The sequence below is a fragment of the Hemiscyllium ocellatum genome, chromosome 6 (assembly GCF_020745735.1).
Source record: "Hemiscyllium ocellatum isolate sHemOce1 chromosome 6, sHemOce1.pat.X.cur, whole genome shotgun sequence".
NCBI classification, from domain to species: domain Eukaryota; kingdom Metazoa; phylum Chordata; class Chondrichthyes; order Orectolobiformes; family Hemiscylliidae; genus Hemiscyllium; species Hemiscyllium ocellatum.
In genome coordinates this window covers 1,333,998-1,357,479 of record NC_083406.1, presented here as the reverse complement: position 1 = coordinate 1,357,479, position 23,482 = coordinate 1,333,998, and the positions used below count along the sequence as shown (strand labels likewise).

Genomic DNA, 23,482 nt, shown 5'->3' with positions numbered 1-23,482 from the left:
GGAGATGGGGTTGTGGTGGAGTGTTGGGGTGTCGAGTGTGAGGATGGGGGTTGTGGTGTGGTGTTGGGGTGTTGGGTACAGGGAGGGGGTTGTGGTGGGTTTTGGGGTGTTGGGTGTGGGGATGGGGTTGTGGTGTGGTGTTGGAGTGTTGAGTGTTGGGATGGGGTTGTGCTGAGGTTTTGGGGTGTTGGGTGCAGGAATGGGGTTGTGGTGTGGTGTTGGGGTGTTGTGTGTGGGGATGGGGGTTCTGGTGGAGTGTTGGGGTTTTGGGTGCAGGGATGGGGGTTGTGGTGTAGTGTTGGAGTGTTGGGTGCGGGGATGAGGTTGTGGTGTGGTGTTGGGGTGTTGGGTGTGGGGATGTGGTTGTGGTGTGGTGTTGGGGTGTTGGATGTGGGGATGGGAGTTCTGGTGGAGTGTTGGGGTGTTGGGTGCAGGGATGGGGGTTGTGGTGTAGTGTTGGAGTGTTGGGTGTGGGGATGAGGTTGTGGTGGGGTTTTGGGATGTTGGGTGCAGGGATGGGGGTTCTGGTGGAGTGTTGGGGTGTTGGGTGTGGGGATGAGGTTGTTGTATGGTGTTAGGGTGTTGAGTGTGGGGATGGGGTTGTGGTGGAGTGTTGGGGTGTTGGGCGCAGGGATGGGGTTGTGGTGGGGTTTGGGGTGTTGAGTGGGGTTAAGGGCATTGGGGCAAAGGACAGAGGGACATAACTTGATGGGGGAGGGTGACAAAACTTCCTCAAATGCTGCTTCAGTCTTCATTCCTACTTCCTGCTCTTTGTCCTTCTCAATGATAATGGAAAATAAAATCTCAGCTGATCCTGGTAATAAAAACACCTTTTATTTCCTGGGGAACACTGCAGTAAGAGTGAAATCTCTGGATGTTCAGACAGCACACCCACAGGCCAGACCCCGCCCCCCTCCAAAAAAAAACATTTCAAGAAGGTAGCCTAGACCTGAACTTTTTCTTATTTTAAAGGTAGATGTGATGTGAATATTCCAGACGGGATGCAGCTGGTCAAATCACTCAGCTTTAAGCAAAACAGAATTTATTTAAACACTACAGTTAAAACATGAACAATAGAAAGTGGAATTTAGAATAACCTAACTATTGGAAAACTTAATCAAACACATAGAGTAACTATTACTAATTACTAATTAGCTGTTCCAATATGACAACATCCCATAAACACACCACTTGGCAAAAAAATAGATTCAAACACAGATTCTTACAGGCAGGAGGGAACAAAATCCAGAGAGAAATTTCAGAGAATGTCAAAGGAATCATTTACTGAAGCTTGTGACACTCCTGGACTCACACAACGTGTGACTGCTACAGCCAAAACAAACCTCGAAAGCCTGAACAGGGAGAGCTGGCTGCTCCCCTTCCATTCTCAAACTGCTCCGAAGGCAACTCAAAACCCAGACTCTTTTGGTACCTCTGCTACTCCACAACCTCTTTCCAAACCGCCCAAGGACAAAGCAACATTCTTCAAGTGACAGCATGGTCACAGTGTATGGACAGCAAGCCTCTGGGTGGGGCAGGGTGGTTCCATACTGGCACACACGGCTTTCAGGGTTATTGTTTCAGTTAGCTGGGCTTTGTTCAAATATAGAATTTTGTTCAATTTGAAGATCACTTTTTAAATCAACCTAAAGATTACAGGATTCAGAGACTGTCATTTCACGTTAGTTTTGAGAGTATTTTTTGGATTGATTAAAAGACAGGATAGAGAGGATGAATTGAATTGATTAAGAAGGAGGGTGTTGTCTCTTGTTTTGTATATAATAATTACTTTGGATTGGGAGAAACATTTCAGGCTATTAAAATATGTTAAACCAGACTGTATATTGTGGAATAGGAATTATTCAGCAAATAGGAATTTTCTGTTTGGTGTCTTATTGAACAATGCTCTTTACATTCTCTCCAGGATCAGGAATGGCTTCAGCAGCCTTTGTAAACCAGTGTAGTCACAAACTCAGCCCACAGACTCCCTCATTCCTTCACTATACACATCCAGCCAGCCCCCACTGACAGCACAGATTTACTTTCAGTCCATAAGGTCCCCTTCCCCTCCCTGGGATTTTGCTGGATTCCCAGTAGTGGCTGACATTCCATCTCGGTGCTGCTGTCAGTTAAAAGAGTGAAAACAAAAACTTAGAAATGTAAGGTGCTGATCCAAACTGGATTTTCATTTTCACAAGACAAATTCAGACCAGTTCCATTGTATCCAATATTACAGGATTTCCTTTTGCCTTGAATTGTAAAGAGATTTCTTGAAAACCATCAGAGGCATAATGCAATGTTGTATAATCATTTAGATGCAATTTCATTTGTAAAATTGATCAGAACTGGTCCATAATTAGATCTGAATATTTCACAGGACGAAGAACAGAATATGCTAACAATTTTACTCTTTTTGTTGGGCATGGGATGCTTTCTCTCTGTAATCTACAATATTCCAAAACCCAAGCTTTGTATCACCAAACCTGGTTTATCATTTCTTCTGTTTCTGACCTTGATTGTGTTCAGTGTTGTCGACCTTGACTCTTCACTTCAGTTTTTTTAATGTTAAGAACGCAATACTTCTGCTCTTCAAACTTCAGCGGTAATTAAAAAGTATTACGAAGAATTGCCTTTTTAATGTTATAACTGATAGGAGTCAAGGATGCAATATGATTGTTAATTTTCCAACAACAGTTTGTAATTATATAGTATCCTGCATGAACAAGAAATTAGATTAGATTCCCTACAGTGTGGAAACAGGCCCTTCAGCCCAATAAGTTCACACCGACCCTCCGAAGAGTAACCCACTCCCCTCTGATTAATGCACCTAATACTATGGCCAATTCACCTGGCCTGCATATCTTTGGATTGTGGGAGGAAACCAGAGCACCCTGAGGAAACACACACAGACACGGGGAGAATGTGCAAACTCCACACAGACAGTCTCCCGAGGCTGGAATCAAATCTGGCACCCTGGTGCTGTAGTGCTAACCACTGAGCCACCATGCTAGATACTAGATAATAAAGAAAATACTGACACCATGGACATGAAAATTGGACAAAGAGGAGGGAAATGGAAAAAGAAAACATAGTTAAAGAATAAGGTTTTCTGGAGGATCTTAAATCAGGCAATGCCTCTGAAAATGGCTGCTTCCTTTTTTTCTTGCAGAGAGAACATTTCACAGGAGGTGAGGGAGAGTAGCTCAGAAGTTTGTTTACCTTCTCCACAAAGAAGGAAGGGAGAGACCTTTGGAGACTTTTGCCTCTCGGGCTGTGATATTGTCCACACTGTGTCCACCTGTGCCCACGAACCCATCCAGTGGTTGTTACAAAGGTGTGTGCTCCTGCACCCACAACACCAATCAAAGAAAATGTCTGGTCAAAATTGTCCTGAATACCCACTGGCACCATTCTGTCTGGAATGCTGCCCAACTGCTTGAATAAAATAAAGCCAGTACAACTCACAGTGGCTGCCAGGAGCCTGTTTTTACATCTTACATAGTTTCCTTGGTTAGAGGAGTATCTTCTACCATTTTTAGTCCATGGTAGAGAAAAAAAGAGTGGTCTTTCCACTATCCACACTCCTACCCTGCATCAGAGAAGCCTGATGGAATTGGAAATGGATCCCTCCAGCGCTCCCTCTAATTTTCAGGTTGGCTGTGCCAGCCCCAGGGCTTGGCAGCACCTTCTGGAACTGGAAGCCAATGTCACAATCAGCGGTTATGTGCAGCTGCACAGTTTATAGGGAGTGTTGGATCCCATCCATTATTCTTTCAGGCCCTTCTGTATCCATTCCAACACAGACAGAGACATGACTTTCCAGGCCAGTGTCCAAATGAACACCATCTACCAATGGAACAGAACAGCTCTTTGATTTTTGATTTGATTTATTGCTCAGTAGAAATCTGGAATTAAATGAATGCAAAATTTGCAAAACTGTGTATATCATTAGATGTGATTTTTCAACTAGGCAACCGTTTTCTGGATAATCTCGAATGAGAGAGGAATTGTGTTGACAATCAATTCAGTATTGTAGTTAGGCTCATGTCTCCTGGAAGCTACATCTATTAAGAACCAAGACCTTATTCTTGTGCACACACTGATCAAAATGGGTGACTGGCCCATTTTTCAGGGCAATGCTCTGACCAATTAAAATCAACCTGCCTGATTCAAAATTTAAACAAAGTCTAGCTGTTAACTGTCAATCACCATTAATGTGAGCTTTCTGCATGTCCTGCCTCTGCTAAATAGAATCCACTTGCCAATCAGTCAGCATCTCCTCTCTTCAGTATAAATGTTGCTTTTCTCCTTAATTTTGTATTCATGTGGAAGGTCCTGATGAGTGTAAAAGATTCAGCAAAATCTGTCTTTTCTTCAGCAAGACTCAAGTTCTATACACTAAGAACTTATTCAAAAAAAAGAGAACTGGTGCTAATGTGATGAGTTTCTCTGATCAATTGGGACTCCTACAATTCAGTTATGAACTAACTGGGAAAGTACATTTTGCATTCATTTCTATGATGTCTGCAGATCTTCTGGAAGAGTCTTAATGGGCGAACAAGAGATCCACCTGTGGAAGCCTGGCCCCTAAAAACTTGAACTTAATTATTAAAAGCATGATCTTGTCTATTTTCATTCCTAAAGGAGTTTCATATTCATCAATCGGAGTGAGGCAGGTATTAGAAGAATTCAAATCTTTGGTAACAGTCACTACAAGCTCCTATCTGGTATTCCTGATGACATCCTGACAAAGAAAATCACACCCTGCCACATTATTCATTTACTTCCTAGGTTTTACGGTCAATGGTGTCACAAAGGTTCATGTAGGGATCCAGACAGGCATAGGCTTCCTTCAAACCTCTAAGTGAGCTGTCTCAGAGTCTGTGATCATGATGGCTTCTCTTCTGTCTCTTGTAAGAAATGTATGTAAGAAGTTGATATATCAGTTGGCATGATGGGATATTTAGGTTGAATTTTAAATAAGTTTTTGAAATTTGTTCACGGGAAGTGGGTATTGTTGGCTAGGTCAGCATTCATTGCCCATCTTTAATAGCTGAAAGTCAAGAGTTAACCACATTGCTGTTGGTCTGGAGTCACATGTAGGGACAGCAGATTTCCTCCCCGAATCACCACTACCTGCATGGTGAGATTAGGGCCCTGTCCCCAAATTATCAAACTGAGATTTGTGATTCAGATTTCAGTGACATTACCACTACATCACCAACTCACCCTAAGAAGGTTATAAAAGCTCACTGGGTTGATTCTGGAGTTGAGGGGGTTGGCTTATGAGGAGAGACTGAGTAGACTGGGATTATATTCATTGGAATTCAGAAGAATGAGTGGGGATCTTATAGAAACATTTAAACTAATGAAGGGGATAGATAAGATAGAAGTAGAGAGGATGTACCTACTGGTGGATGAAATTAGGATAAGAAGACATAACTGAAAATGTGTTGCTGGAAAAGCGCAGCAGGTCAGGCAGCATCCAAGGAGCAGGAGAGTCGATGTTTCGGGCAAGAGCCCTTCTTCAGGAATCACATTTTCAGCAACACATTTTCAGCTCTGATCTCCAGCATCTGCAGTCCTCACTTTCTCCTAAGAGGACATAACCTCAAGATTAGGGGGAGCAGATTCAGGACAGAACTGAGAAAGAACTTCTTCACCCAGAGGGTTGGGAATCAGTGGAATTCCCTGCCCAAGGAATAGCTGAAGCTTCCTCAGTAAATGTTTTTAAAGCTAAGATAATTTTTTGAACAGTAAAGGAATTAAGGGATATCATGAGTGGGTGGGTAAGCGGAGCTGAGGCCACGATCAGCCATGATCTTACTGAATGGCGGAGCAGGCTGGAAGGGCCAGATGGCCTACTCCTGCTCCTGGATCTTACTTTGTTATGTTGTTATTACCAATTCATTCATATGGGAATTATATTATTCTTGGTCATAGTATCTATGAGATGCATTGGTAGTCTTCACAGTTAATCTACAATATTTTATTATTGACTGGCACAATTTGATATTTTTAATATGCAAATGAGTAAGTGTAATCTTTTCTTTTTCCTTTCCATAGGAATGATCTGGTCAGAGTGTAAAAAAATGTGGTCACAAGGCCCGAGGGAATATTTGCTGGAACTGTGGAACTTATTAGACTTTGGAATGCTAGCCATTTTTTCAGCATCATTCATAGCACGATTGATGGCGTTTTGGCATGCTTCCAAGGCACAGAGCTTTGTGGATGAAAAGATCAAAATGGATTTAACTAATGTTACCCTTCCAACAGAAATAGAGTACTACACTCTTGGTCAGTTTGATGCATCTTCTATCTTTATTATTCTGCTTAATTAGCTCAGAAACTATAAATGCCAAATACTTCTTTTACTATTTAATCACATCCTACTGATTGAAGATTGAAATTGCTATAAGGATAAAACCAATTTCCACTTAAAGATCCTAATGAAATTTCTGTGCAATTTTTGTCCCAAAATCATAGACCCCAGTTTCTTAGAATGGCATAATGTGCAGTTCTTCAGACGGTGAGTTTGCAATCTCAATATAAAAAAAAGCTGCTCTCTGACACTACGAAAACTGTTTCCTTAACAGTAGTAAATCCATGATACACAAAGCTTTATGACCATGTTAATTTTGATTGATTAGTTCAAGGTACTGTTCTTGTTAATGCTTTACTGTTTCCATGATGATTCTCTTGCATTGACAAAGAAAAGGAATTCCTACAAATGCTTTATTGTTGTGCAGTGATGTCTTGAAGTGAATACTTACAATGAATGCTTGCTACTTGCATGATGTAAAAATGAAGACATTATTTGTTACCAACTCAGTGAGATGATGTTGATTTTTGATTATAAACATAATTGATAATGTTAGCTTGGGAATTCCAGCATAACAGATACCGTGTAGTGAGAATAATGGTGAGGTGCTTTATGATTGGTCAAATCAAACTGTATTAATCCTGTCAGAAAACTTGGGACTGACTTATTTACACAGTACATTGTACCAGAGGCTAAACCTTTTATCTGGTCTGGAAGGTCCAGGCAAAGGCAGAACTAGGGTGTAGCATCAATCGTTAAGAGGTGACCATACAGCTTCAGGGCTGTGCAAGCCCTTCGTTCATGTTGCTAAAGTGCATAACTCAGCCAGATAAGTAAATTAGCACAACAAATTCACAATTTGTAGCATATGTCTTAAAATCCACTGTAGATGTTATGAAGTGCATAACTCCTTTACAGATCATAATCCCCATTTCAAGCAAATCTCTTGAAATCTGCTGTAAATGTTACTAAAATGTAGATCTTGGTGAGATAAGCAAGTTTAAACAACAGAAGCATCACACCTTGCAAAGTTCTCTAAAGTGCTGTTATATTTTTAAAACATATTGTAAATGTTACTAAATGCATAACTCAGTGAAACAACCAAGTTGGCGCTACAAAATCAACAATTCTAGCAAACTTCTCCGAAATGCTTGCATTTTCTTAAAATCTGCTATAGATGTTACTAAAGTGCAAAACTCAGTCAGATCAGCAACTTTGCACATCACAATCCTATTCTAGCAAACTTCTTAAAATCTGCTGTAGATGTTACTAAAATGAATAACTCAGTGAGATGAGAAAGTTTGAACAACGGAACACCACATTTTGCAAAGTTCTCCAAAATGCTGGCATATTCTCAAAAATCTGTTGTGGATGTTACTGAAGTGCATAACTCGCATAATCTCCATTTTGAGCAAACTTCTTAAAGTCTACCATAGATAAGAAACTCAGCAAGATAAGAAAATTTAAACAGCCAAAGCTCAAATACTAACAAACACCTTAAAATGTGCAGTAGATATTATTAAAGTGCATAACTCAGTCAGATAAATAAGTTGTGTGACAAAATCAGCACTTTCAGCAAACTTCTCCAAAATGATGGTATATTCTTAAAATCTCTTGTAGATGCATAACTCAGTCAGATGAGAAACAGTGAACATCAAAATCACCATATCTAGCAAACATCTTCAAATCCGTTATATATGTTACTAAAGTGCATAACTCACTGAGATAAGCACATTTGAACAACAAAATCAATATCTCTTGCAAACATCTCTAAAATGCTGGCATATTCTTAAAATCTGTAGCAGATGTTGCTGAAGTGCATAACTTGGGGAGATAAGCAATTGTACACGCCAAATCTCCATTTTGAGCCACTACCTTTTATAAATGTTACTAAAGCATATAACTCAGTGAGATAAATGTTTGCAGATCATACTCATAACTTCTAGCAAAGGTCTTGAATTCTGTAATAGATATTGCTAAAATGCATAACTCATTGTGATCAGAAAGTTTCAACAACACCATTTCTAGCAAACTTCTCCAAAATGCTGGCATATTCTTAAAATCTGTTATAGATGTTCCTACAATTCAGTGAGATAATCAAGTCTGTACCATAAGCTGGATTTCAGTATCCTCTGCATTACATCAAACATCTAGTACCTTCAATGATATCTATTACCAGTCCTCTGATTGTGAAACATCTAAAGTATTTTCCATGATATTCTAAGGACTCTTGGAGATTTTCTTAAAAGAGTTGGAGGGCAGTTTTAGTTTTTGAGTCTATTTTCTGCTTTTGAGGCTGTCCTTTTAAATTCTCACAAATTAATTTCGAATAAGATGCAGAATTGTAACAATTTCTTTGCGCTTGTGTTGACATATGGAGTGTTTGATATTTGCTAGAAGCAGAATTAGAAAAATTCTTCAATATTCTCAATAAATAACAACCCCCCCCCCCAATAATCTGGAAGCCATAACGCACATGTAAGGAATTAATTTCTGAGACCAAATTATTGAAGATGGTACGAAACAATAGCTGGAAGTTAACAATTGGAGTTTCTGTTCACCATTGCAGACTAATATTTCTAAACACAAACAAAACAAATGTTTATTCTGCAGACAAGAAGGATTACTGCCAATCCATTTCCATCATACTTGCAAAACAGCAGATTAAACAGGCAGCTAGTACATTCCCTTTCACTGCATTTCAGTCTTAAATTTAATAATTGACAGTGTTCATCGCAATAGAATCCACTTTTATTTTCTCCCATAATGTGACTCCTGAACCTGTGTAGTGTTAAATGCGAGGGTCAACATTCTATTTTAAGGAATACTTTATTTTAGAGAGTTCAGTTCTCCTGGCTCCCATTGAGGTGTTTATTAGTCCACATGTTTAAAATGATTCTCTCTCCTTTGATGCATCCTTACCTCACCTCTTGCAGGTTTCCTCTCTCCTTTCCTCCATCCCTCCACCTTTTGGAGATGATATATCTACCACTCCCCCACCCCCCCCCCCTCCCCAAATTTGTTGAGTGCTGACTATGGGCAAATGTTAAAAGTTTTTAACTTTTTGCCATGTGTTCTTCTAATCAGGTCGAGTAAAATGATTCAGAAAATCCAAAATACATTTAAAAAATCAAAAACTAAGAAAAATAAGTGCTTTAAGGTCATTACAAATGATTAGAAAGTTGCATCAAAACAGAAATAGAGGAAACGTTGTTACTCTCCACATGTGCTCCCTGATCTGCTGAGTATTTCCAGTCATCTCTGTTTTGATTTCACATTTACAGAATCTTTTTGTGCTGCCTATTACTTTGTTATAATTCTTCATCAGGAAAATAATACCTGGAACTCTCAGACATCAAACTTCATTTTTAAAGTGAACAGATTTGGAAGCAGGTGCAAGGGTGTATTGGAGGTTCAAAATGTTGGAATGTACAGAGCATTAACCAGCCAACCCCAAACCCTCTGGCTTTAAATTTTGACAGCAGTGGAGTGTGCTTTGTTTAAACAATCGAAGTGAGAGAGGCAAATTGTTAATTTCACTACGCTAATAACTCACACAGAGAGTGACACTAATATGGGTTTTAGCATTTAGTTCATCAGTTTCACTGGGGGCTTCCTGAAATTCCGCAGTGATGGCAACGTGAGAGATTATCTAGGCAAATGCTCAGACAACAACAAGCACTAGCAGAGGTGATCAATAGCAGAAGGCAGCTCAAGGATCTGGATGCTGTGTAGATAGAAGATTAATATTCTCACATAAGTTATTGAGGTTATTGCATGACTGTTTAGCCATCATACCCCATTAACTGCATTGCTAACCTCATCCACTGCTCAAATCACCATAGCACATCATTCACTTAAAAAAACAATTTCCATCAATCAGGACTCATGTCTGCAAAGTGCATGTTTGACATCATCCTCATACACTTTAAACAACAGTAAACATCAATCCCACACACCTGGTCATTATTCAAAAATGCCTGTGACAACACCCAAAGTTAATGATTAACACTCACCAATACATGTGCTTCTCTCTTGCAGAAGGGTGTGGTACTAAATAACAGTCACTGAATGTAATTGAACTGACATCTATGTGTAGGGGACAGTATCGATTGTGAACTGGGAAGGGACATTGCTGACACCCTCTCTCCTTCCTCTTCCATGAGCTTATCTTGCTCCACATGGGCTTCTGCTCAATGCCAAGAGGAAGTTCTACCAGGCCACCAATGTCTGAAAATCACTAGTTTGCATACAAAACATTTAAGACCTTGATAAAAGATCCTGGAAGCACTAAAAATATATCAAACTGCAGCAACAAAGAGAAGAAATAATCAAGCAATTTACCTGCATATAGTTAATGATGCATTAAAGAAAATTGATAGGGGACTCCTTCATGGTCATAAATATTAGTTCAGCATTCAAAGATATGAAAGGTTGTAAGCTAGAGTATGTAACTCCACAATGTCGATGCTGACATCAGTTCAGTATTGCACACTAATTGCGAGGATCATGATTTGTCTGTTCTGCATGTTGCATATACCTAGGCTCCTCATCAACTTTGCAGTCCGGCACATCATGAACATAACTTTTGTAGTTTTAAGAACCTTGTAGCATCAATAGATACAAATATTAAAAAAAGGAATAGTCTTCAACTGTAAGTACAGAGAACACATCGATTTTGTGGTTCTAGTGGATGCTGTGCTCAAAGCAGAGCAACTTTGCAAAATACTGCCAAGTATTGTAACTGTCTGTCTCCCCGTGGTGCTGTTCAACACGATTATTTACAGTTTGCTTATGAATGACAACTGTGTGGCCATTGCTGATAACTGAATGTACATCATGGTCTGTCAGCATAACAAAGCTTTGGATATAAGTCACATCCTGTGGGTTAAATATGTTTGACAAAGTAAGGTAGATTGTGAGAATCTATTCCCCATGGCAGACATGTCTAAGACCAGAGGGCATGAGTTTAAAGTGAGGAGCAAATGGTTCAGAGGAGATATGACAAAGAATTTTTTAATCCACAGACTGGTTGATTTATGGAACGTGTTGTCTAATGAATGATGGAGGCAGGTACTCTCGCAGCATTTAAAAACCATAAAGTTATAGAGATATGCTGCAGGGAAACAGACCCTTTGGTCCAATTCGTCCATGCTGATGAGATATCTTAAACTCATCCAGTCCCATTTACCGACACCCGGCCCATATCCTTCTAAACCCTTCCTATTCTTTTTACCATCCAGATGCCTTTTAAATGTTGTAATTGTATCAGCCTCCTCCACGTCCTCTGGCAGCTCATTCCGTACACGTACCACCCTCTGCTTGAAAACATTGCTCCTTAGGTCTCTTTTAAATCTTTCCTCTCTCACCTTAAATCTATGCAGTCTAGCTCTGGACTCCCCCACCTCAGGGAAGAGACATTATTTATTTACCTTATTCAGGCCCTTCTTGATTTTATAAACCTCTATAAGGTCACCGCTCAGCCTCCAACACTCAAGGGAAAATAATCCCTGTCTATTCAACCTCTCCTTATAGCTCAAACCCTCCAAACCTGGCAAACTCCTTGTAAATCTTTTCTGAACATTTTCAAGTTTCACAACACTTTTCCCATAGCTGGGAGACCGGAATTGCACACAATATTCCAAAAATGGCCTAACCAATGTGTTGTACTACTACAACATGACCTCCCCAACTCCTATGCTCAATGCTCTAATTTGCCTTTCCAAAATGCAGCACCTCACATTTACCTAATTTAAATTCTGTTTGCCACTCCTCTGCCCAGTGGCCCATCTGATCAAGATCCCATTGTACTCTGAGGTAACCTTCTTCACTGCCCATCACACCTCCAATTTTGGTACCATCTGCAAACTTACTAACTATATCTCAGATATTCATATCCAAAACATTTATATAAATGACAAAAAGCAGTGGACCCAGCACCGATCCTTGTGGCACTCCACTGGTCACAAGCCTCCAGGCTGAAAAGCAACCCTCCACACCACCCTCTGACATCTACCTTTGAGTCAGTTCTGTATCCAAATGATTAGTTCTCCTTCTATTCTGTGCTTGTTAACCGGTCTACCAGAGGAAGTCCATATAGATCATGTCCACCGCTCTGCCCTCCTTTTTGTTACTTCAAAAAAATCAATCAAGTTAGTGAGACATGATTTCCCATGCACGAAGCCATGTTGACTATCCCTAATCAGTCCTTGCCTTTCCAAATACATGTAAATCCTGTTCCTCAGGGTTCCCTCCAATAACATACCCACCACCGATGTCAGGCTCACCAGTCTATAGTTCCCTGGCTTGTCCTTACCATCTTTCTTAAATAGTGCCACCATGTTAACCACCCTCTAGTCTTCTGGCACCTCACCTGTGACAATCGATGATCCAAACTTCTCAACAAGCGGCTTAAGAATCACTTCCACAGAGTTCTGGGTACACCTGATCAGGTCTGAGAGAATTATCAACTTTATGCATTTTAAGGCATCCAGCACCTCTTCCTCTATAATATGGATAGATCTCAAGATGTAATTATTTATTTCCCAACATTCTCTATTTTCCACGTCCTTCTCCACAGTAAACACTGATGCAAAATACTCATTTAGTACCTCCCCCATCTCCTGTGTTTCCACATATCAGTTGCTTTGTTGATTTTTGAGGGGTCCTATTGTCTCCCTAGTTACCCTTTAGTCCTTAATGTATTTGTAAAAACCCTTTGAATTCTCCTTAATTCTATTTACCAAAGCAATCTCATGTGCCGTTTAGCCCTCCTGATTTCCCTCTTAAGTATACTCCTACTGTTTTTATACACTTCTAAGGATTCACTGGTTCACTCCTGTCTATACCTGACGTATCTTCCTTCCTTTTCTGAACCAAAACCTCAATTTCTCTATTCATCTAGCATTCCCTATATCTACCAACCTTTTCCTGCTCCTACCAGCCTTTCCCTGCACCTACCAGCCTTTCCCTGCTCCTACCAGCCGTTCCATGCTCCTACCAACCTTACCCTGCTCCTACCAGCCTTTCCCTGCTCCTACCAGCCGTTCCCTGCTCCTACCAGCCTTTCCCTGCTCCTACCAACCTTTCCCTGCTCCTACCAACCTTTCCCTGCTCCTACCAGCCTTTCCCTGCTCCTACCAGCCTTTCCCTGCTCCTACCAACCTTTCCCTGCTCCTACCAGCCTTTCCCTGCTCCTACCAGCCGTTCCCTGCTCCTACCAACCGTTCCCTGCTCCTACCAGCCTTTCCCTGCTCCTACCAACCTTTTCCTGCTCCTACCAGCCTTTCCCTGCTCCTACCAGCCGTTCCCTGCTCCTACCAACCTTTCCCTGCAGCTACGAGCCTTTCCCTTTCACTCTAGTTATCTCATCTTTGAAGGCTTCCCATTTTCCGGCCATACCTTTTTCTGCAAACATGCACTGATCAGCTTTTGAAAGTTCTTGCCTGAAACCATCAAAATTGGCCTTCCTCCAACTTAGAACCTTACGTTTTAGATCTGGTCTATCCTTTTCCATCCACTATTTTAAATCTAATAGAATTATGGTCACTGACCCCAACGTGCTTCCCCCACTAACACCTCAGTCACCTGCCCTGCCTTATTTCCCAAGAGTAGGTCATGTTTTACACCTTCTCTAGTAAGTATATCCACATACTGAATCACAAAATTGTCTGGTACACGCCTAACAAATTCCTCTCTACCTAAACCCTTAATACTCTGGCAGTCCCAGTCTATATTTGGAAAGTTAAAATCCCCTACCATAACTATCCATAACCATCCATGACCCTAGAATCCCCTACCATGACCAGCCATAATGACCCATAACAATAAAATCCCTTCCCATAACCAGCCATAACCACCCATAAACATAAAATCCCTTCCCATACCCAGCCATAACCACCCATAGCCATAAAATTCCCTACCAAAACCACCATAAACATAAAATCCCCTCCCAGAACCACCCACAGCTAGCCTATCTCCTCCCATAGACAGCCTATCCTCTCCCATAACCAGTCTATTATTCTTACTTCTGGATGAGTACATAAAATGTCAGGGCAGAGTATCCTCTGGACTGAATGCAGGCACATGGGATTAGTGCAGTTTGGTCTTTGTTGGTCAGCATAGACATGGTGGGCCGAAGGGCCTTCCTCCAGGCTGTATGATTCTATGACTCTAAAGTAGATTGACAAACTCACCAAAAATAAAAAAAATGCCGAATTAATTTTAGATGGTTTTTTGAATCTATAAGAAACTATGGCACAGAAGATGGCCCGAGGACATGTTTGAATCATCTTTATATTTAGCTAACTTGTCGCAGAATTAATGTTTTTTTATTTTGACTTTTTCTTCCAGCACGAATTAAATGGTTCCCATCTGATCCCCAGCTTATATCTGAAGGCCTCTATGCAATAGCAGTTGTGATGAGCTTCTCTCGAATTGCATACATTCTTCCAGCCAATGAAAGCTTCGGGCCTTTGCAAATATCTCTGGGAAGGACTGTGAAAGACATATTCAAATTCATGGTCATATTCATTATGGTTTTTGTTGCATTCATGATTGGGATGTTTAATCTTTATTCTCACTACCTTGGAGCGAAGCAAAACAATGCATTTACAACGTAAGTACTTATACCGGTTTCATTGCTTTTCATGAAATATTTGCATCTTTGGTACTTGCAAACATTTCAGATAAGAAGTAAGATTGCTGTGTATGCTGTAAAACTACTATTAATATTATTGCCTTGGTGCTTTGCAAGTTAGAATTCTGTTCTACTGAAGTGGATTTGTATTTGAAGAAATACTGTGTATATTTAATTATTTTCTTAATGCTATTTTGAATCACACTAAGAAAAATGTTAATTTGCCTTGTTTAGAGTTTCAAGAAGGCACACAATCTTTCTCAGTGACTGAGGTTGACCCATTTAACATTGATCTATTCCTCCTATTTAACACCTTTTGTCTTAAAATGCTCAACTATATTGCTGTAGTAATTTGCAAAAAACAGCTAAATGGAATTCGAGTTTTTTAATTTTTTGTGATTCGGTAGTCGGGAGGCACAAACTATCAGGATTCACACGGAAAGGTTTTCCGATCCAGTGAAGTCAGACCATTGTCTAAATAAATTGAAACTCTGGATGCCAAAAAGTCAAGGCCTTTCGATGGGATACAGAGAAAGATGGAAAACAATGGAGTCTTCTGACCCTTTTGAATTTTTCCAAAAGCTCTGCTAACTGTCACTATTTACCATACACATAATCATATTTTCTAGCATTTGTTTTAAGTTGCACGTTACTCCTGCCCCGATTTGAGATCGCTACAACAGATACAATTTGAGCTGAAGGCAACTGCACTGATGATGGCTTTTAAGGCAAGAAATGATTGTTTCTCTTCACTTTCAAGTATTAACTAATCATAATCTAAGCATTATTTTACCAAAAATAAAACTACCCTTGAATCTGCAATTTTATTGCTTTCCTAATCTGTGGACTCATATCAGAACAATCACACAGAAGGTTCAATAGTCAGGATCAGCACCTTTTTAAAAGTCGCCAGTGATTTGAACCAATTAATTAGCATCTGTGTGGCCAGGCTCCTGGTATATCAGAATGTGACCAAATCTCACAAAAGGTAAAATTTGAACTCTGGGAGTTCAAAGGTAATGAGAAAACATATTATAAAACTCAAATGTCCTGCCAAAGTAAGTTAACTTTATTACTTATATTTGACGTAAGCAATTCTTCCAAACTGCTCAACCTTCCCTGTCTCCCCACGTAAACCACATTGAACATTTCCCACAGTGCAGTGCAAAAATGAAAAGTATTTTAAAAAGTTCAACAACACTAAAGTGGATTATAGTTATAAAAATAATATAATGAATACACTCGCTAATCGTTGTGCACAGACATTACAATCAGGAAGGAAAGGTGAAAAATATTAAATTAAATTAACATTGTGGGAATGGAAGTAAATATTTTCAATCAGTTTGGTCAGACACATTATGAACCATCTTTGGGGTGGGTGGGACTTGAACCTGGGCTTCTCAGCTCAGTGGCAGGGACAGCGAAAGAGAAAGTGTGAGGAGTTTAAAGTCAGTGAAAATGGATAACTTCCCAGGCCCTGGGCTGTTAAGGGGAGTATGAAATAGCAACCACTTTGACCACAGCTTTCCGATTCTCACTGGTAACAGTGTGGTACCAGATGACTGGAGAACAAGCTATTTTATTACATTAAAAAGGGAGTCACAGATTGACCAAGTAGTTACAGATCAGTTACCTATTGTCAGTGACAAGAAAGTGATGGTAGAAAATACTGGGAGAACAGGAGAAATCCTAATTTATAAAAAAATGTGGATTAAACAAAGACAGCCATCATGGATGTGTTAAAGAAAGATTACATGCAAAGTAAGTGTATTTCTCCTGGAATCTGCAGTAAAAATATTTTACAAACAGATCTTCTACATTAACCGTGCCAATTTGATTCTCCCAGTCTAACACAAACCTAAAGGTTTCCCATAATTATTTCATCCCTTTTGTTGGAATCATTTGTTTTAATGTTTAATGCTCTCTTCAATGGTTTAGCAATTATTAAGGGGTTAGAACTTCTCCCAATGTGTTCTAACTTTTGTTATTCCTAATCCCCATGCATACTCTGATGGCGTATTCTGAAGAAGGGTCCCTGGACCCGAAACATTAACTCTGGTTTCTCTCCACAGATGCTGTCCGATCTGCTGAGCTTTTGCAGCAATTTCTCTTGTTGTTCCAATCCATATTTCCTCCATTTTGCAATTTCTTGAGCTCAGGTCCTTTCTCACTAATTTCCTTTGTCATCATTGACCATCAGGGCTATCCCTCATCCTTTGCAATCCTGTCTGTCTTTTGAAAAGATGGGCCTGGAATTTCCATTTTTTAGGTTAAATGTTGACCTGTGGGCTTCATGATCCATCAGGCCCCACCCCTCCAGGGATTGATAGCCAATCAGAGGCTGATGGTCACTGTTTGCAACAGTGATTCATCCAAGACTGAGACTGTGGTTGAACACTAGTCTGAACGATCAGGAGAAAGTGAGGACTGCAGATGCTGGAGATCAGAGCTGAAAATGTATTGCTGGAAAAGCGCAGCAGGTCAGGCAGCATCCAAGGAGCACGAGAATCGACGTTTCGGGCATGAGCCCTTCTTCAGGAATTAGGAAAGTGTGTCCAGCAGGCTAAGATAAAAGGTCGGGAGGAGGGACTTGGGGGAGGGGCGTTGGAAATGCGATAGGTGGAAGGAGGTCAAGGTGAGGGTGATAGGCCGGAGTGGGGTGGGGGCGGAGAGGTCAGGAAGAAGATTGCAGGTTAGGAAGGCGGTGCTGAGTTCAAGGGATTTGACTGAGACAAGGTGGGGGGAGGGGAAATGAGGAAACTGGAGAAATCTGAGTTCATCCCTTGTGGTTGGAGGGTTCCCAGGCGGAAGATGAAGCGCTCTTCCTCCAGCCGTTGTGTTACTATGGTCTGACGATGGAGGAGTCCAAGGACCTGCATGTCCTCGGTGGAGTGGAAGGGGGAGTTAAGTGTTGAGACACGGGGTGGTTGGGTTGGTTCTTCTGGGTGTCCCAGAGGTGTTCTCTGAAACGTTCTGCAAGTAGGCGGCATGTCTCCCCAATATAGAGGAGGCCACATCGGGTGCGGCGGATGCAGTAAATGATGTGTGTGGAGGTGCAGGTGAATTTATCCCACCTTTGGGCAACTGCCTGTGTGGAGTTTGCACATTCTCCCACTTACAGGCTGTTGTTTATCTGATAATGAAATCTGTAGTTTGTGCCAAAGTTTTCTACATCATCAAAGAAAAGCCAAATGTCACAGAGAAGCCAAAGGCTTCACATCTGGGTTTGCACTGGCTGTCACTGGCTGTCACCTTGGCTGTCACTGGCTGTCACTGGCTGTCACCTTGGCTGTCGCTGGCTGTCGCTGGCTGTCACTGGCTGTCACCTTGCTGGTATTGACCTGAATCTAAAGCAGGTGCAGTAATGGGGAAGATAGAGTCTTCTTCCTAGATGGATGAAGATGGAGGCTATCTTGTAATGCAACAGTAATATCTCTTTGTTGACTGTCTTACCCCTCCGTCTCTATGTCCTTCCTCTCGACTTCCTCCTTCCGCACCTTCCCAAACAAGCTGACCAGGGCCTCTCCACCTTTAGGGTCTGCACCCCTTTGATGGACCATATTTTGTAGACCAACTTCTCCAGAAGGTATTGGAGTCCACGACCTGACTAATACTGAACAGTTAGTTCTGCTATAACATGTGTTTCTTCAAGATGAATTGGCTTTAACACAATTGAAGAATTTAGACTGTTATTTAGACAATTGGAATGTGAAGCAAATTCAAGGAACAGCTATTGTATGTCTTGATAAGTATGCACCTGTCAGGCAGGGAGCAAGTGGTCAAGCAAGGCAGCTGTGGTTTACAAAAGAAATTGAATCTCTTGTCAAGAGGAAGAAGAAGGCTTATGTTAGGATGAGACATGAAGACACAGTTAGGGCATTTGAGAGTTACAAGTTAGTCAGGAAAGACCTAAAGAGAGGGCTAAGAAGAGCCAGGAGGGGGTATGAGAAGTCGTAGGCAGATAGAATCAAGGAAAACCCTAAAGCTTGCTATAGGTATATCAGGAATAAAAGAATGACTGAACAAAGATTAGGACCAATCAAGGATAGCAGTTCGAAGTTGTACGTGGAGTCCCAGGTGATAGGAGAAGCACTAAGTGAATATTTTTCATCAGTATTTGTCTTTTGTCAAGGACAATACTGAGATACAGGCTACTAGACTAAACGGGATTGAGGTTCACAAGGACGAGGTGTTAGCAATTCTGGAAAGTGTGAAGATAGATAAGTCCCCTGGGCCGGATGGGATTTATCCTAGGATTCTCTGAGAAGCCAAGGAGGAGATTGCAGAGCCTTTGGCTTTGATCTTTATGTCATCATTGTCTACAGGAATAGTGCCAGAAGACTGGACAATAGCAAATGTTGTTCACTTGTTCAAGAAGGTGAGTAGAGACAACCCTGGAAATTATAGACCAGTGAGCCTTACTTCGGTTGTGGGTAAAGTGTTGGAAAAGGCTATAGAATATAGGATTTATAATCATCTAGAAAGGAATAAGTTGATTAGGGATAGATTGTGCCTCACAAACCTTATTGAGTTCTTTGAGAAGGTGACCAAACAGGTGGATGAGGTAAAGTGGTTGATGTGGTGTATATGGATTTCAGTGAGGCAGTTGATGCTACTGCAGAAAATGCAGACCCATAGGATTGAGGGTAATTTAGCAATTGGCTAGCTGAAAGAAGACAGAGGGTGGTAATTGATGGGAAATATTTATCCTGGAGATCAGTTACTAGTGGTATACCACAAGGATCTGTTTTGGGGCCACTGCTGTTTGACATTTTTATAAATGACATGGATAAGGACTTAGAAGGATGGGTCAGTAAATTTGCGGTTGACACTAAGGTTGGTGGAGTTGTGGATAGTGACAAAAGATGTTGTTGGTGACAGAGAGACATAGATAAGCTGCAGAGCTGGGCTGAGAGGTGGCAAATGGAGTTTAATGCGGAAAAGTGTGAGGTGAATAACTTTGGAAAGAACAACAGAAATGCAGAGTCCTGGGCTAATGGTAAGATTCTTGGTAGTGTCAATGAGCAGAAAGATCTCGGTGTCCATGTACATAGATCCCTGAAAGTTGTTACCCAGGTTGATAGGGTTGTTAAGAAGGCATACGGTGTGTTAGCTTTTATAGGTAGAGGGATTGAGTTTCAGAGCCATGAGGTCATGCTGTAGCTGTACAAAACTCTGGTGTGGCCACACTTGGAATTGTGTACAGTTCTGGTCACCACATTATAGGAAGGATGTGGAAGCTTTGGAAAGAGTTCAGAGGAGATTTACTAGGATGTTGCAAGGCATGGATGGAAGGTCTTATGAGGGAAGGCTGAGGGACTTGAGACTGTTTTCATTAGAAGAAGGTTGAGAGATGACTTAATTCAGACATATAAGATAATCAGAGGGTTAGATAGGGTGGACAGTGAGAGCCTTTTTCCTCAGATGGTGATGGCTAGCATGAGAGGATGTAGCTTTAAATTGAGGGATGATAGATAAAGGATATCAGGGGTAGTTTCTTTACTCAGAGAGTAGTGAGGGCGTGGAATGCACTGTCTGCAACAGTAGTAGACTCACTAACTTTGAGGGCATTTAAATGGTCATTGGATAGACATATGGATGAAAATGGAATAGCGTAGGATAGATGGGCTTCAAATTGTTTCCAATTGTCAGCGCAACGTCAAGGGCCGAAGGGCCTGTACTGTGCTGTAATGTTCTATGTTCTATATTTGTAGAATGTGAACTTTCCATACTTGTACTGTTAATAATGCAATTCCGGCCCCATTAATTTAAATGGTGTGGCTATTGCACAATTATCTTATAATGTGAGATCATAAGAGGACAGAAGTATCATGTTGTACCAGAACAGACTGTATGTTCAGAAGCCCAAAGGCCTCCATGTCCTACTGAGAAAATGGCATGGATTGAGTCTTCTCAGTGCCTCCTGCAGGAACTCCCTGAGAAGGTTCAGTGGCAACAGATTCAAAGGACTTGCTTTCTGTTGAAACATCCAGAAACACAATTGCTGGGTTCGAGAAAAGATCAGAGATTGGACTGGCAGAAGAAGGTAAAATGTCATGGTATCTATCAGAAAAATTGAGTGCAGATATCAAGACTGCTCTTGTTGTATATGGATTTCAGTGAGGCAGTTGATGCTACTGCAGAAAATGCAGACCCATGGGATTGAGGGTAATTTAGCAACTTGGATCAGAAATTGGCTCGCTGAAAGAAGACAGAAGGTTGTAATTGATGGGAAATATTTATCGTGGAGATCAGTTACTTGTGGTGAAGCACAAGGATCTGTTTTGGGGCCACTGCTGTTTGACATTTTTATAAATGACATGAATAAGGACGTAGAAGGATGGGTCAGTAAATTTGCAGATGACACTAAGGTCGGTGGAGTTGTGGATAGTTACAAAAGATGTTGAGGTGACAGAGGGACATAGATAAGCTGCAGAGCTGGGCTGAGAGGTGGCAAATAGATGTTGAGGGGGAAGATGTTGAGGGGGTAGGAGCTTTCTCCATTGATGGATCTCATTGGCTGGTGGCTCGGTGCTTTCCAATCGGTGCGAGTGGAGATGGCCTGCACCTGCTGAATTTCAGCAGCAGGCGTAAGGGCCATTGCCTTTGAGGACATGTCTGTTGTTCAAGGAGTGAGTTGTTCAGTTCTGGCAAAGAGTGCTTTCGTGTGGAGCAAGAATACAGCTGTTTTGAGATATTACTAAGGCTCTTAGGAAAACAATCCATTGTATTAATTAGTTCTGAGGGAAGGAGATGAGTTAATTTGGGCCACATTTCTTCTGAGAGAGTCATGTTTTATTGATGGTATTCCAGAAAGGCTTTCCAGATTATTTGTACAATTACTGTTAAAATTGTATTAGATGTTAGCCAAGACAAATGTGTGTCTTGATGGATTTTATGGCACACAGAAGAGCCTTCTGGAATAGCAATTATGTTGGAAAATGACAGCCTCATTGAAGTATGTCAAAACTTGGACTGAAATCTCCACTACCTTAACCGTGACAAGGGGGTTTCTGATGCAGTACATGCTGTACCAAGATGTAGCAACACATCTGTGTTCACAATTAAATGGCTAACATTTGATTATCTAAAATTGCCAGTTTGAGTCCTAATACACATATTATTTTCTCATCATTATAAAAATGATTGGTTGATTAACATTGAGAAATTCCAACAATTCTCAAATTTTTATGCCATTTTCAGATTATTTAAAAACTGTTTTCATTATTGATGAGTGCTGGAGCACATCGTACTTCAATCTGTCATGTGATAAACTCCGTATTAAAATAATAAGAAACAGACTTATCTGGTTTGATGTTCCCAAAGTATTGTGCTAAATGTGTTCATGATTCAGCCCTTCCTGATGAAGGGCTTATGCCTGAACTGTTGACTTTCCTGCTGCCGGACCTGCTGTGCTTTTCCAGCGCCACACTCTCGACTCTGACTCTCCAGCACCTGCAGTCCTCATTTTTTCTCTGAATCTTTTCATGTCAAAAACTCGTCAGCATTTCAGTAAAATCATTCCCTGGACAATAATGAGATAAGAGTTTGGTGCAACGAAAGTTAAAAGGGATGCCAAAATTGTGCAGAATACAAACAAGTCCCAGGTCTGGGTGGGGTGTGATTTTTTTTGTCTGATTGTATGTGACTATGCACTTAATGACCATCAAACTGAATTATTTTTAAAATGGCATGATGGTGACCGAAACATTCTTTCGTGGAAGTTTACCAAGGGGCTTGTATCTCACTTTGCACCCACCCCTGCCAATTAATTCACTTTGTACAATCCTTCTGTACTCACTTGGTGTTGGAAACTATTTTGTCTGGTAATCATATCCTTGTCTGATCTTTTAATATTTGATGTAGCTACTTTGTAACTTTGTGAGTTCAGGCTACTTCCTGTTTTGAAGTGCTTTCTAACATCGCTTTGAACGAATCTAATTCCAGGTTCTTAAGATTATCACTCATTGTTCTGGACTTGACATACCAGAGGCGATGGTTTCTCACTATTTACCCTGTCAGACCTTTAACCGTGGAAAAAGTGAGGATTGCAGATGCTGGAGAGTCAGAGTTGAAGAGTGTTTTGCTGGAAAAGCACAGCGGGTCAGGCAGCATCCGAGGAGCAGGAGGGTCAACACCTTTAAACGTACAAGTTCAAAATTATAGCTCAAATAAAAATCGAGGAAATAAGGAAAACAGCATATTCTGTAAATTTAGAATAAAACCACAAAGTGTTGGTAATAACTGATAAATCTGTCAACATCCGTAAAAAGATAATGTAGAAACCAGGTTAAAAAAAAGTGGGACATTAGTTTTTAATGAAGTGAGGTCCTAGGATCAACCAAAACAATGAGGAAAAGGGAGTGGCAGTAGGTTACAAAAACACACTGACCAAACACAGGCAGAAAATGAGCTTAAGTGTTTCTTAATGTCATTTTTTTTAAAGTGGGGAACATGTGAAAAATACCAGATGGTATCAGCAGATCATCTCAGTTAGAATATGATAAAATCATTAAGAAGAG

At 40.8% G+C, this 23,482-nt stretch overlaps 1 protein-coding gene across 2 annotated transcripts in view; it reads left to right on the top strand.

Annotated features, from left to right (window-relative positions):
- Positions 1–23,482, top strand: part of LOC132816623 (short transient receptor potential channel 6-like) — a 131,558-nt gene that overhangs the window by 64,107 nt on the left and 43,969 nt on the right. For both annotated transcript variants that reach the window (XM_060826437.1, XM_060826436.1), the window contains exons 6-7: positions 6,067–6,297; positions 14,675–14,939. In XM_060826437.1, the coding sequence (XP_060682420.1) occupies positions 6,067–6,297; positions 14,675–14,939 (496 nt within the window). The remainder of the gene's footprint in view (positions 1–6,066; positions 6,298–14,674; positions 14,940–23,482) is intronic.